General features: G+C 43.9%; 1 protein-coding gene across 3 annotated transcripts in view; it reads left to right on the top strand.

The window, feature by feature from the left end:
• ARHGEF3 (Rho guanine nucleotide exchange factor 3) overlaps positions 1–14,574 on the top strand; it is a 306,250-nt gene that overhangs the window by 132,291 nt on the left and 159,385 nt on the right. The window contains exon 1 of one of the 3 annotated variants that reach the window (XM_040246413.1): positions 4,278–4,570. The exons of the other annotated variants lie outside the window; for them this stretch is intronic. Within the exon in view, the coding sequence (XP_040102347.1) occupies positions 4,385–4,570 (186 nt within the window). The 5' untranslated portion in view covers positions 4,278–4,384. Of the gene's footprint in view, positions 1–4,277; positions 4,571–14,574 lie in introns of those variants that run through there. 3 annotated transcript variants of the gene reach the window in all.

The raw sequence follows: 14,574 nt of genomic DNA, 5'->3' as shown, positions 1-14,574 counted from the left end.
AATTCCCAGACATCTTCTGATCTTTTGTGAAATCTATGGCTTCTTGGGTGCAAATAGGAAAGAGGTTGAATAAAAGAAATCAGAATAAAAATTTGAATGGAAACAACCACCATTAGTCACCAGCTTTTAATGAAGAAATAATTCTGCTGAAATCTCACCATTTTGTTTTATGTAAATGAACTTATGATAGCCCTAGTGAATTTTTTAAAATAATATTTTTGGTGAGAAAGTGGCTTGAAACCTCGCAACAGCTCTTGCTATAAGTTAATAGGCTAACAGCATAAGAAACACATCACTTTCAGCTCTAGTGACACAAGGAAGTGGGGGAGGGGTGCGGTCTTAATGAGGCCCCTATTTTGGTGCTAGTCTCTTTGGAGTTCAATAAGAAGTAGCTACCACTGCAGTTATTCACCAGGTGTGGAAGAACAGGGACCTTTTTTGCAAACCTATAGGTGCCTTCTAGGTAGTTTCCCATTGACAATATCTAATGATTCAGGTTTCACATATTTAAAGAAATGTATCATACCCTGAGAACTCCCACCCCCAGAATTTCATAGTTTTTTGTTTTTGTTTTCGTTTTTTCCTTTTTAACGTTTCACTCTAATTTATGTAGAAGATACTTTGACTGAGTATGAAGTAGAACTTTAAAATGAGGCTTTTCTTTATAAGAACTGAATTGTCCTGTTAGTGGTCCTTCTTTCCTCCAGTGGTTTGCAGTCAACATTCGCTGTATGTCAGATTCTGGCTATCCCAGGGCAGGTGTTGGGCAATCTGTCCTAGGGCTATATGCAGATAGCAGGCGCTCTGAGGTCAGCCCACCCGGCTCCCCACCCAACCCTGCCCCCTCTAGGCCCTCTGGGGCAGGCTCACACCACCGGCTTGAGTCTCAAGTTTTTAAAAAATCTATATGGTAGAGATAATAGTAAGGCCCACCTGGAGATAGTTGCGAAGATCAAATTTAAAAATTCTCATATTAAAACATCGAAAATCTGCAGTCACCATTAATGGTTTCAGTAATTATGGCTTTAGGACTTTTTAATATCTGTGCACATGTGCACTTTCATCATGAGTTACATTGTCAGGAATGAGCAACTGGGAGGTGACATTTCACGTGTGTCTCTTAACGCTTGCTGACTGTCCACAGGGCAGGAGCTGATGAACAAAGGTGCTCCCATACCATGGAGTGCTTTGCAGAGCAATCCAAGATGTGAACAATGTGGAAAGATGATACTGAGTCAAGAAAGCGAGTGCTAAAGTAATGTTTAAAGCTTTGCATTTTGGACAAATGTATTTAAAAAGTGATAAAACACAAGTTTACATGTGTTTACATGGAAGGAAATGTCTAAAGGATCACCAGCAATGGTAGCAAACTGGTGGCCCTTGGGTCAAATCCACCAGCAACTGTGCTTTGTGTGGCTTGTACAGAATTTTAAAAAAGACGAATTAGTTGCCAGCAATTAAAAATTGGGAAATTTCATGTAAAATCCTAAATTCCCAGCTTCTCTTGAAAAATTGGAATGTCTGTTCACTTGAGCCATTGGTCCCTTGGGACTCCAATAAGCTGGAACTTTCCTAAGGCAAGTGCTGTCAGTGGTGTCCAATGCCTGCCAAGCTACTTCTTTCCCATCCCTTACCCCCTGGTCCTAAAGGCATTTAGGTTTGTTCACCTCCAAAGGGCAACCCACTGCAGTATTCTTGCCTGCAGAATTCCATGGACAGAGGAGCCTGGCAGACTGTAGTCCATGCGGTCACAAAGAGTCGGACAGGACTGAGCGATTTTCACTTATCTGCCTCTGGTTTTGACACAGTGCCTCTGGCAAGTGGGATTGTGGTGAGGCAAAAATCGAGGCCTTTGGGAAGACTCACTTGTTACACTATATACTTCTGTGTGGTTCGAATGTATTATAATGACACTAGGGTACTTTTAAAATGTAAATATCAGTAGAAAAACGTGTTTGAATAGTCCATGGTATCTTAGATGCCATGTGGAGAAAACTCACATCCCATACCTTTGTAAGCTCTCATTATAATGCTCAGAGTGAACTTACACCTCTGAGGCGCCTTCTGCCCAGGCGATCTCATTACGGGAGTTGTTCTTCCTGTCAAAGCAGGGGCATCAGAGAGAAGGCCCGCACCCGGCTCTTCCCTTCCCTTTTGCAGGCTGTGCCCTTTTTCTCCTGCCAGGGGCTCTGCTGGTCCTCCCGCCCTCCCTCCCTCTGCTGTGGCTACCTGCCCCACAGCCCACTCAAGTTTCACCTCTTCCACAAAGTACTGCAGCCCACAGGTTTCGATTCTTCTTTCTCATTCACAGTCAGCATCCCGGAAGTTAGGCTTAATCATTCTAGGATTAGTTCATGTGAATGTACCCTTCCTCCCCCAGGAAGGAAAGAAACTCCAGTGCCTCATGATCACCTCACATTGCCTTTGGCTCCTGCCTGGAGTGGACCCTGGTCTTGGTGGCTGGGGCCCCCGCAGAGGGAAATTCCTCCAGGATTCGAGTGCCTGCGCTTATGGGGAAGGACCCTTGGTCCTTGGTCCTCAGAGAATTGACGTTCTTCATTAGTTGAGCTACTGCCAGGGCTGGTTAAGCTTAACTTATTTACAGGCCTATACAAATCAGGACCTTTTCTATGCACGAGGCCAGAGCAGGAAGCCTTTTTAGGAACACTTCCCCTTCCCCCGATAGCACTGCTTACCCCAGGTTTGCTTTGTGGGTAGTCTGGCTTTGCAAAATAGAGGATCCTGAGGACAAGCTGAAGCCCATCTTTTCTGGACACCGCTGTTTGATTTTCACACTTTACCAAGTGTTTCCTGGGTGCCTGGCCAAGGAGGTACCACATATAGGCCTTGAGGTGACCCACATGCTTGCCTGAAGGGCTTGAGCCTTTTCACAGCGATTTCACTTCCCTCTTTCCCCAGACAGGTGGGACCCCCGTCACGCTCTCTGAAGCAGGATGCAGGCCTGTCATAGCAGTACTTTCAAAGAATTTGCCTTTCTTCCTAAGCACTCATACGGGTCTGCACCCCACTGCCCTTGCCCTTGAACACCCCTCAGAATCCTGCCCATGTGTCTCTGGCTCTAAGAAGCCTTCCCGGAATTTGTCCCTATGAAAAATGCATTTGCTAGGCTCAGTAATTTCTTGGCTCCCTCAACACTTTTTGCAAATTCCTGGCAGCATTTATTTTGTTTCTGGTCATCTTTGGTTCATCTTTGCACTGCCACAGCCTGGCGCATCCTTCCATAGCATGCTTATGTAACTCACTCTTCAGAGACCAAGTGTTAGCACCCGGCTGCTGGCCCAAGAATGGGCGGGGAGAGCATTTCTGTTAAGCTCTAAGGTTGAGTCTTGGATTGAAGCTTATCAAATGAACCCTCTGTCTTTGATGAGTCCCCCCGTTGTACTCAGGGCTGAGACAGGCAAAGGCTCTTAAAAATCTGTGCATTTATAAGAATGTCTTGAGGAGTCCTGGCTAAATCTTTTTGCTGAAAGTTACAGTTAGAAAGATGGTTGCAAATCGAGTACCCACCCTGTTAGAGAACTAAAAAATAAAAATTAAGAATTGAAAGCTACCCTGGAGTTATGTCTCCTTGGGTTCAAGTCCCTCTGCCACTGTGCTAGGAGGGTAAGGGTGTTGATTTGTTTGTGGTGAAGGGTTGAATCGGCACGGTTTCCATCTGAAACCTTGTAGTTCACGTGACTGTTTCACCCAATAAGTCTGGGTCTTGTCAAAGGCAGGGGACTAGGGCATGGTGCTCATTGGTGAGATCCCCAGTTCATAAAATGAGAAATGTCAGCCACGAGTTGTTTCCGTCAGGACTCGGAGGCGAGCAGTAAGGCCTTTTGTTAGTCCTGTTAAAAGCTGAAAGAGAGGTTTCTAGAAGCAACTCTTTTGAAGGGGCTCTGAAGAGAAAATTTGTCTAGGGAAAAAAGAAAGGAACGGATGGGTGGAGTGTTTACCATCACTCTCATTTGTTGAGTTACTATGAAATTAGGATTCAGCCTAGACTTTGCATGCCAGGCAGGGCCCTGACTCCTGGGTGAAGCTCAAGTGGACTGTTGATTCCTCTTTGAGCACACACACAGTTCTCCTCCCAGTGTCCCTTCTCTATCCATTTCACCCCAACATTTGGGTCTACAAAGCATGGTATCCTGGCAGTGAGCCCTTTAGAGCTGCCGGAATGCCCAGCATGGCTTTAGGTGGGGGCCCGCTTAAGCATTGTTGTTCCTTACAGGCTGGGAGTTGCCAGCCAGAAACTGAGTTTCTGGTGTGCCTTTGAATGCCAGGAGGCAGGGTGCTCTGAAAAAGCAGCAGCCGGCAAGGAAACCACTGGAGGTGGGGAGCTCTGGGCTGGTGTGGTTCTCGGCTTCTGACAATGTAACTGATGGCCCCCTGTCACTTCCTGTTGTACAGCCCAAGTAGTGGGGAGGAGTTCCTTGAGGGAAAGCATGCTCTGCTCTGCTCAGAGAATCCCGTCCGAAGGGCGCCGCCGCCGTTAGGGGCGGGGGACTCTGTGTGGATGAGGTCGGAGCGCCCCATGGTGTGGTGCTGCTTCTTTGTTCGCACTCAGGTAAGCTCCCTGCAGCAGGACCAGGGGTAGACAGGCTCTCAGTTCCCACCCAAGCCTGGCTGGACCATTCCAGGAGCTGAGGTGTGGGAGGGGGCAGCTGTCTGCATCTCCCAAGAAACTGATCGAGGAGCCACTCAGAGCACCTGGGACGATGCAGGCACACTTCTGCCTTGCTGAAGCCCATGAATCAGAAAAGGGCTGTGCGGTTGTGCTTAAGACCACAGATGTTTGTGCCTGGTGGGGACGGTGACTTATGTGGAGTGCCTCACTGTCAGCGCTTCCTTTAGCATCTGTGATTGGAAGAGAGCAAGGGGAGGGGGGCTTTCGTTCTTTGCTCCATCATGCCAGTATTTTAATTTTTACAAGACACGGGATTTCATTAAATGGAAGGAAAAAGTAAGTGAGTGTATGAGTGTGTGTGTTGAAATAGCAAAGTGGATTTTCATAACCTTTTCTTCTTTGGATTGAAAGATGCCTAAACTCAGTTTTGGAAGTTCATTCTGCGTGGAGCAATTTTTTTTGTAAGTTTCCTTAAAATTCTGGTGTTTTGAATGTATTCATCATTGGGAAGATGAGGCCAGATAATACCAGGGGAGACTCAGACTCACTGGTATTCTCATCAGTAGTATTGGTGCCTGTTTGAGTAATTTCAGAAGAAGTGGCTGGAAATATTATGTTTCCATGGGCAGAAGAGTGATCAGGAGCCCTGAAGCTTTACTCTCTCTACTCCTTTTGTTTGTGGGTAAGTGTTAAAGCTTTGGATAAGCCAAAATGATGTGTCAAAGAAAATCCTTATTGCTTTTTCTGTTTCTTTCACCAGAATTGTGTTTCTAAGACTGATGTTTGTAATACTAATTCCAAGTCTTGTACATGGCCATTATAGACATACATTTTTAATCTTTTCATGTGATATGTGTGATTTTGCTATGTTTTTCCTTTCCCATCTCACTCACCTCGCTATTCACTCACCCTGATAAGGAATAAATTTTAAGCCTTTGAGATATGGAAATTAGTAATACAGATATGGATAGCAGTTATTAGATATGGAAATTATTTTGTATGGTTTACTATACTTCAGGGATAGTTAATATAATATTAATAAAAGTATTACAGTAATAGCTAATGTGTATTGGACAGTGTTCACATTACTTGCATCAGCTCATAAAATTCTTACATCACTGTAGGGGTTGGCTGTTATCATCATCCCCACTTTGCAGGGATGGTGGTAAAACTTGGATGTGGCAAGGATAAATACTCTGCTTCTGATCTCCTTGATGGTTAGCAGTAGATCAGGCTTCAGGCTCAGGCAGAATGGATCCAGAAATGACATTCTTAGCCATGGGTGCACTTGATGATGTTAATGACAAGGCCTTTCATATATCTCGTATCAAGTGTGGTATCTTCTATAACACTTTGCTCTCCAAAACATTTGCAAATAAGCTCATTTTGGTGGATGTTTGCCTTGGTCCAATCAGCACCTACATAAGAGGCATCTGCGACAAGCCACTGCCTTCTCTGGACTCAGTTTCACACCTGTCAAACAGAGATGTCTCTAAACTCATTTCAACTCTGACATGAATCTAAGGTATGACTTTTAAACAAAAAGTAAAAAATAGTTCTCTTGTCTTTCCTGTTTCAAAGTCAAGTGATTTAATAAATGCTTTTACTTACACGTTTTCCCAGGTACATGTACCGGAACTCAAAATGTAATTGGCTGCCTGGCTATTGACCTTAATTCCGCTCTTGAAAATATTATTGAATGAATTTGTATTTCTTGGCTCTGAGAGTCTCAGGAGCAGGGATCTGGAAGAGTTGAGTCTGGGTGTGGGAGAGGCAGTTGGGAGCTGGATGTGAGTAGAGAGAAAGAGAACGGAGAAACCCTTGAAAGGTCTCATAAGTCCCTCTTCTGAGGTTTGGCCAAGGGAGCTGTATGTCTGTGCAGGAATGGTGGAGTGTAACAGTTAAGGGCAGCATTTGAGAACCATGTAGTTGGTTTCAGTCCCAGATTTGCCTCTTGCTAGCCATGTAATCCCAAGCACATTACCAAACCTATCAGTGTGCTTTCTCCTTGTAAAGTGGGGGTAGTCAGTAGTGCCCACCTTATAGGGTTGTCTTGAGGAGTAAGTGAAGTGACTCATGATAGTGCTGAGAACAGCCCCCACTCAGCAAACATGACCCATGTCCCAGGTCTTGCTGACCATAGGTGTCAGTGGCTCCCAGAGAAATGAATCCGTAGTGTCTAAGGGCTCAGCAATCATAGGGCTGAAAAACATCTTATATCTCAAGTGAAACATGGTCCTGATTGGATCTTGTGGCGGGAAGGAAGCAGCGTGTTGCACAGAGAAGTCAGTACTTCATTTTAGAGCCCCAATTCCAGCCATGCTTTTACACCTTTCCCAGAACACCGAGTGGGTGCCGTGGAAGGGGAAACTGACTCAAGCCAGATCCTAAAAAAGGCCTGTCTTGATGGAACACTCAGCAGTATGACTTGGAGAGGGCAAGGTCAGGGTGGTGACCCTGCACGTCCATTGGGAGAGAAACAATGGGTGACTTTAGTGCCTAAATATAGACTACGTGGATGTCACTTGGGGAAGCCATGGTGGGTGGGTCTCTTGGGAGGAGCTCAGAAAGCAGCCTGCGTGTGCCAGCCCTTGCTCTGCCAGCCCTCTCTTTCTGAATAATTTTATCCATATTCTAAGTGTTCTGCATCCCTTGAGTGCCTGCCTCTGTTTGTCACCTGTCTCTTCCCTCCCAAGTCTTCCTTGTAGCATTTTCTATACCTCTCTCCCTTGTTTCTCACAGACCCCACCCACCCCTGCCATAAACCCCCAGTGTTCTCACTACCTGCCAGTTCTCATGGAGCTGGCATGGGAGCACTGGTCTGGGAGTCAGGAGTTTGGGGTTCGAGTTCGAGGCTTTGCGGGTAAGCTTGGCCACTGCTGCAGGTCCCTGGCTGCCAGGTTCTCAGTGACATAATTGGGTCCTGGAAGGTAGCACTCTGAGTTCACACGCTCACTGCCACTTAACCTCGGGCAAGTTCTTTATCTCTCCAGGCTTTAGTTACTTCACCTGTGAAATGGAGATGATAGTATCTGCTTCTGATACTACGAAAAGTTTATAAAATAATATCTGTGAAACTCCTGAAACAGGGCATCATATAGGTGCTCAAAAATGCTAGCTATGATTGTGATTTGTAGGAAAATGAGACTTGAATAGAACCAGTGTTTTCCTAAACTGCAGTTATGTGTCCCATATCCCCATACCACTTTCACTATTATTTTTCACTTACTGTTTTTCTTTAAATTATCTAGTTCTTTGGTTTGGTTTTGAACTTAGGTTCATCCTGAGCAGTAGGAGTGCTAAAGTCGCTAAATACCATGATGTGTTTCCTAAAACGCATTACAATAACTACCCCTTGGTCTGCTGCACATGGTCTGAAATGATTCTGTGTCACCACCAGCTCCACTTCCCACACTGGGGACTGCAGAGCCAGTGGCTTTGAGCGTCTGGGCCCAAGTTGTTGCCTGCTGTGATTTTTGACAGTGCTCCTCCCACCAGAGCTAACAGCCAGCCCATCCTTTCATACATCAGACGCTGCCTAAGAACAAGCTTTGTGCTTGACTCTGTGCCAGGGGCCAAGATGGCCAAAATATGGGTCTCTGTGTCCCCTGCCATCTTTTCCAAATGGGACATTAACAGCTTAGAGAAAGTGTGCTAGAGAGCCACAAAATGACCTAGTTGCTGAAATCCCACTGTAAGAGAAGCCAGGGCCAGCCACTCTCTGCTTGAAATTTCTGGATATGGGTATAGGAGTATGTCTCAGTCAGCTTTTGCTGAGTAACAACTACCCTAATCTCAGTGGCAAGCAATATCAAGAATTTATTCTCATGCTCCAAGTGTGCAGGTTTTCTGTGGATCTGTCTCATGCAGGTCTGTGAGCTAACCCACGTGTATATTCTCCTGTGCAGACCAGAAGATCCCAGAGGAGCAAGCAGAAATACACAATGTTTCTTAAGGTCTACACTCAGAAGTAGTACATTGTCCTGTCTTCCCTGTTCCATTGGCCAGAGCAAGTGACAGAACCAAGCCATGGAGGTCAGGAGAGGGGATAGAAGTTTGCTGAAGAATAAACTGGTATATCACAGAGACCATCTCTATTTACTCACTCAGATAGCATTTATTGGGGGCCTACTATGGGAGAAGGAAATGGCAACCCATTCCACTATTCTTGCCTAGAGAATCTCGTGGACAGAGGAGCCTGGTGGGCTACAGTCCATGGGGTCACAAAGAGTCAGACACGACTGAGCAGCTAACACTTTTCACTTATGTGGAGTACTGTGCTGTGTTAGGGAGATAAATATGGTACCAGTAAGTGATGAAGATGATGAGAACCACCAGCCTAGGGCCTGGCTTGTCTTAGGTCCTAAATACATATACGATGAATGAATATCTGCTAGTACTTTAGGGATGCTGACCAGTAATGATGTTTCACATGGGTTATTTCATTCTCTCCCAACTAACCCACCAGAAGTCCCCCGTCTTTGGGCAGCAACAGTCATCCCAGGTCAAACAGATGAGATACTGTCTTGGCCTGTTGAAAGCTTGTAGTCTGACTTGAGGAAGGAGAGGGTTGGTGAAGGCACCGCAGTGGAGAGAAGCTGTGTGCAGAGAGATTATCCCTGACATGGGGGCAAAGAGGTGAACTTTGCAAAGGAGCTCTGGTCCAAACTGCTTGTGTGTTTATCCCCATGGCCACCTGTGCACTGTCTTCGGTGCTAACTCTTCAGGCACCCACCATGGACTAAAAATTTAGCATGGTACTTGGCCTCTCATAGTTCCTTTACATCACTAGCCCCCTGCCTTCCTGAAGTCATATGCATCTTGAAATGTTCTCTTTAGAAAACCGCACATAGTTGTGAAAATGTCTGTGCAGACCGCTGGCCCAGATGAAGAACTCTGCTCTAATGATTCATTTCACTTCTGTCCTCTTCTCTTTCCTTGCACCTATTAAGAACATCCAGCGGAAGAAGCGTTTTTCCATATTTGTATGCCAGCGTCAGGCTCAGAGAATAAATCATGTTAGTTGCCCAGTAAGTATCTTTTAAAGCTGCAAGAAAACGAGACTGAAGGTGTGGGTGATAGTTCTTTTGTATATGCGTAGAGTTGCAGAACTTTCTGATTGGATGAGATAGGAAAGTTCATATATTTTATAGATAATAAAACTGAGACCCAGAGAGGTTATTTCATTTGCTTAAAGGCACAGAAGCTGATAATGATGATGATAATAATAATAATAAATTAATGTTTTCCCCTAAGCAGATGACCTGTGTTCAGATAGAAAGCAGATGACTTATGCTCAGATATAATTAGGTCTTATTCCCTCAGTACATGGTTAGAAAATATTCTGATCTATCAAGTTTATGGTTTATGTTGCAAAATTGAGTTTTCTTCACCTTCCTAGCTAATGACACAGGTGGCAGAAACATACACACCATGTCTCAACCATAGAATCATTGTGGCGTCAGCCCTTTAGGGCAGACTTGTCATCCACCTCTTTCTCTAGGTTTCCTCTTTCTACTCCGTCCCTCCGTCCCTCCGTCTGTGTACAGACTTGAGAATGCAGGGAGGGCAGGGCTGGGACAGGCCAAGGGTGGAAGGTGGGTTAGGGCGGTGCAGGGGAGGAATTTGTTCCTGCAGAGTCCTGGAAATCTTATTTGGAGCCACTCTTCTATTCTTAGTTTCGAAGGCACTTTGTTCTCTGGTGCATTGTTTTAACAGGCACCAGGAAATCAGGCTCTGCTCGGGGTCAGCGATGCCACTGGTTCCTGCCTGCAGCCACCCAGGTGGGAAGTCTACTGGCTTGTTTCAGTTTGTTCGTCATCAAGATCATTGCTGCCCTTTCTCATTTTGCTGCCCACCCTATCTGCATGAAGCAAGGAAGGGCGAGGAGAAGAAAAGAGATTCCAGTGAGTCTCTTTTTCTTTATAAGCAATAGTAACTGCACTTATTTCTGTGGAAAAGGAAAAATGCTAAAACCCACATCTTAAGAAAGCACTGTGCCCATTGGAGCAGCATTGTTCACTAGAAAGAGTGTGAGACATATGTAAATTTAAATTTCCTAGTTAGCCACGTGACAGAAATAAAAAGAAACAGATGAAATTAATTTTAATGATTTGTTTAACCCAGTATATCCAAATATTAGCATTTCAACATGCAGTCCACATACAAATTATTAAGGAGATGTTTTACATTCTGTTTTACAGTTCTGAGTCTTGGAATTCCAGCGTGTATTATCCACTCAGAGCACATCTCACTTCACATGAGGCACATATTGAGTGCTCAGTACCCACATGTGGGTTCCTGGTGGCCATCGGACAGAGCAGGTCGAGAGCAGCACTGTCCAATAGAACTTTACATCATGATGCTGGTGTTTTGTGTCTGCTCTGTCTCACACAGAAACCAACAGCCACGGATGGCTATTGAGCACGTGACATGTGGCTGGCGCAGCTAAGGAGCTGAGTTTTAAATGTTATTTGGGTGTGTGTGTTAGTCACTCAGTCAAGTCTGCCTCTTTGCAACCCATGGACTGTATAACCTGCCAGGCTTCTTTGTCCATGGAATTCAGGCAAGAATACTGGAGTAGGTAGCCATTCCTTTCTCCATGGGATCTTCCTAACCCAGGGATCAAACCTGGATCTCCTGCATTGCAGACAGATTCTTTACCATCTGAGCCATTAATTTTCCTTAATTAAAATTAAAATTTAAATAGCCACATGTATCAAGTGGCTATCATTTTGGATAGTGTAACTCTAGAGATTTGATCTTATAGAAATATCCATTTAAACTTAACCAAGGTATCATTTTTCATCAACCATATTGACAGAGATTAAAAAGTTTGATAACACTGCTTGACAAAGATAATCGAACCTCTCATGCATGGTAGTGGGAGTATAAATTAGAACAGCCTTTACAGAGGACAATTTGACAGTGTTTATCAAACTTACAAATATACATTCCCTTGGACCCAGCAGTTTCATTCCTGGATATTAGTGCTGCAGAGTCTCTCACATGTGTAAACTGGTCTATGTAGAGCTTCTGCATACAGAAGATTGGAAACCGCATATCCAGTTAATGGGGGGTGGGTGGACAAACAAGCTTTGTTTTTAAAGTATAATTTGCAACTATTAAGAAAATTTTTATTTGATAGTGTGGAAGACTGTCTAAGCTATAATGTTAAGTATAGAGCAGTGCATATAGGAAATCAGTCCTGAATATTTCATTGGAAGGACTGATGTTGGAGCTGAAACTCCAATACTTTGGCCACCTGATGCGAAGAGCTGACTCATTTGAAAAGACCCTGATGCTGGGAAAGATTGAGGGCAGGAGAAGAAGGGGACGACAGAGGATAAGATGGTTGGATGGCATCACCGACTCAATGGACATGGGTTTGGGTGAACTCCGGGAGTTGGTGATAGACAGGGAGGCCTGGCGTGCTGCAGTTCATGGGGTCGCAAAGGGTTGGACATGACTAAGTGACTGAACTGACCTGAGTGCATATAGTACAATGCCATTTGGGTAAAAGAAATGATATGCTTATTTATGTCTGGAGGAACTCTGGAATGTAGAAGGAACCAATCACAATGGTTTCCTCCTGGGAGAGGAAGGGATAGATGTGGGAAAGAAGTCTATTATCATTGTATGTTATACCCTTTTGGAATTTGATCCAAAGTATTTCAGTTACTTATTCAAAGATAAGTATTTAAAACACAAAAAAGTAAACTCCAAAGGAAGGGTGAATCAGAGAAGGCTTCTGAGAGGAGGTGACCTTTGGATGGGGTTGCAAAAGATTCATAGGAGTCTTAGCAAGAGGAAAGTTGAGACTCAGAGACAGCAACAAGAACAGGTCAGGCATGTGTATACCTGGAGGTGGCCAGGGTATGTATATAAGACAGAGCAGTAATGGAGTTTGGACAGACAACAGTCTGTCCAAATGGGAAGGGGTTTTGTGTGGTGTGGACTCAACCCTGTGAGCCATAGGCAGCCATTCATGATTTGAGGACAGTGAGAAATGACATGACTGTGTTTGTGTGAAAGACAACTTTTGGCAGAATGGAGGGTGATTTAAAACAGTGGTTCTAAAGTGTGATCCACAGAGCTCCTGAGGCCTAGAAAGTACTAACTACATAACTTCAGAACAGATTTCGTTCGTACGTGTCAACAAAAATAGCACACCACAGCAGACTGATTACAGAAGCAGATATATGAATCCAGCTATCTCCTCTGCAGCCAGACATTAAAAAGAATTATAAGAGTATGAAACAGTCTTGCTCTTCTCACTATTTTTTTTAACAAATAGTTAATTGTCAAATGTGATAATTAGATTCAGAAGTAATAATACACTCATTTTTAAAATAAGAAAAATTTAATTCTCAATTTTATTTTCTAATACTGCAAATATTAATAAAACCAACATAAGAAAATACTCTTTGGGGCCCTTCATACTTTTTAAAAAAAATATAAAAGGGTCCTGAGACCAAAAATTTTGAGAACCACTAGTCTAGAAACAAGGAGGTCCTGTGTGCTTATGATTCTGGTTGGATCAAAATAAATTTTCGGGAAACAAATGCAGAGTCCGGTAGGAGGATCTAACAGTGCTGGAGTTGATGTGTTTTGCATATGCGAGCATGATGCAGTGGTCGGGGCAGGGATGTGCGAAAGAAATAGTCCAATTGATAGATGGGTTTTGACTGACGGAAATGCTGGTGCGTGTCGTATACTCCATTTATGCACTAAAAGATATTTCTGTTGTGTCCAGTCCTTTGCTGTTATAAACATCCTGATCCTCCCTATGTGTGTGCGCGTACTCAGTCGTGCCTGACTCTTTGCAACCCCATGGACTGTAGCCCGCCAGACCCTTCTGTCCTTGGGATTTCCCAGGCAAGAATACTGGAATGAGTTGCCGTTTCCTCCTCCAGGAGCTCTCCCCAACTCAGGGATCAAACGCACGTCTCTTGAGTCTCCCATATTGGCAGGCAGATTCTTAACTACTGGCGCCATCCAGGAAGCCCTCCCTATATAGGCCTCTAAGTTCCCATCACCTGCAAGAATTACGCTAGACTATGTCCTTAAATGTTAGGCTGTTCACTGATGCCTTGTTCATGGAGATTTACTGGATCTTGACGAACTCGAATAACAAGAATTGACTATATGTATGTATGTCTGTCAGTATGTGTATCTTTTCTTTTCCCTTCCTTTCTCCCTTGCTCACTCTCCTTTTTGCCCTCTCTTTCTTTCTTCTCCTAACCCCTTGATTTTCCACTCTTTTTCATTGATCATTAGTCCTTCTGTCATTAGCCTTTTTTAAAAAGTTGAGGTTAAAGATTGGTTTACAGCACTGTATGTTTCATGTGTGTAACGTTGTATTTCTATTTTGGTATGCTCACCACCAAAAATTTAATTTTCATCCATCGCCATAGAGTTGACCCCTTTGATCCATTTCGCCTTTCCCTGCCCCTTCTATAGTAACCACAGCTGTGTTTTCTGTATCTATATGCTTCGTTTTGGTTGGTTGGGTAATTTATTTATTTATTTATTTTTCTTGTATTCTTCATATGAGTGAAGTCACATGGTATTTGTTTTTCTGTGTCTGACTTAATTTCACTAGCCTAATACCCTCAAGATCCATCTATATTGTCACACATGGAAGGATTTCATCTTTTCATGGCTGAGTAGTAGTCCCCTATGTGTGTGGATGTATGTTATATATGTGTTCCATATATATGTATGTATATATGTATACACACACAGACACACATCTTCTTGATCCACTCATTCATTGATTGGTACTTGCTGGACTGGAAGAAACACAAGCTGGAATCAAGATTGCTGGGGGAAATATCAATAACCTCAGATATGCAGATGACACCACCCTTATGGCAGAAAGTGAAGAGGAACTAAAAAGCTCTTGATGAAAGTGAAAGAGGAGAGTGAAAAAGTTGGCTTAA

The sequence above is a fragment of the Oryx dammah genome, unplaced genomic scaffold, assembly GCF_014754425.2.
Source record: "Oryx dammah isolate SB20612 unplaced genomic scaffold, SCBI_Odam_1.1 HiC_scaffold_9, whole genome shotgun sequence".
NCBI lineage: Eukaryota > Metazoa > Chordata > Mammalia > Artiodactyla > Bovidae > Oryx > Oryx dammah.
The sequence above is the reverse complement of the archived record's forward strand: the minus strand, read 5'-3'. Positions and strand labels throughout refer to the sequence as shown.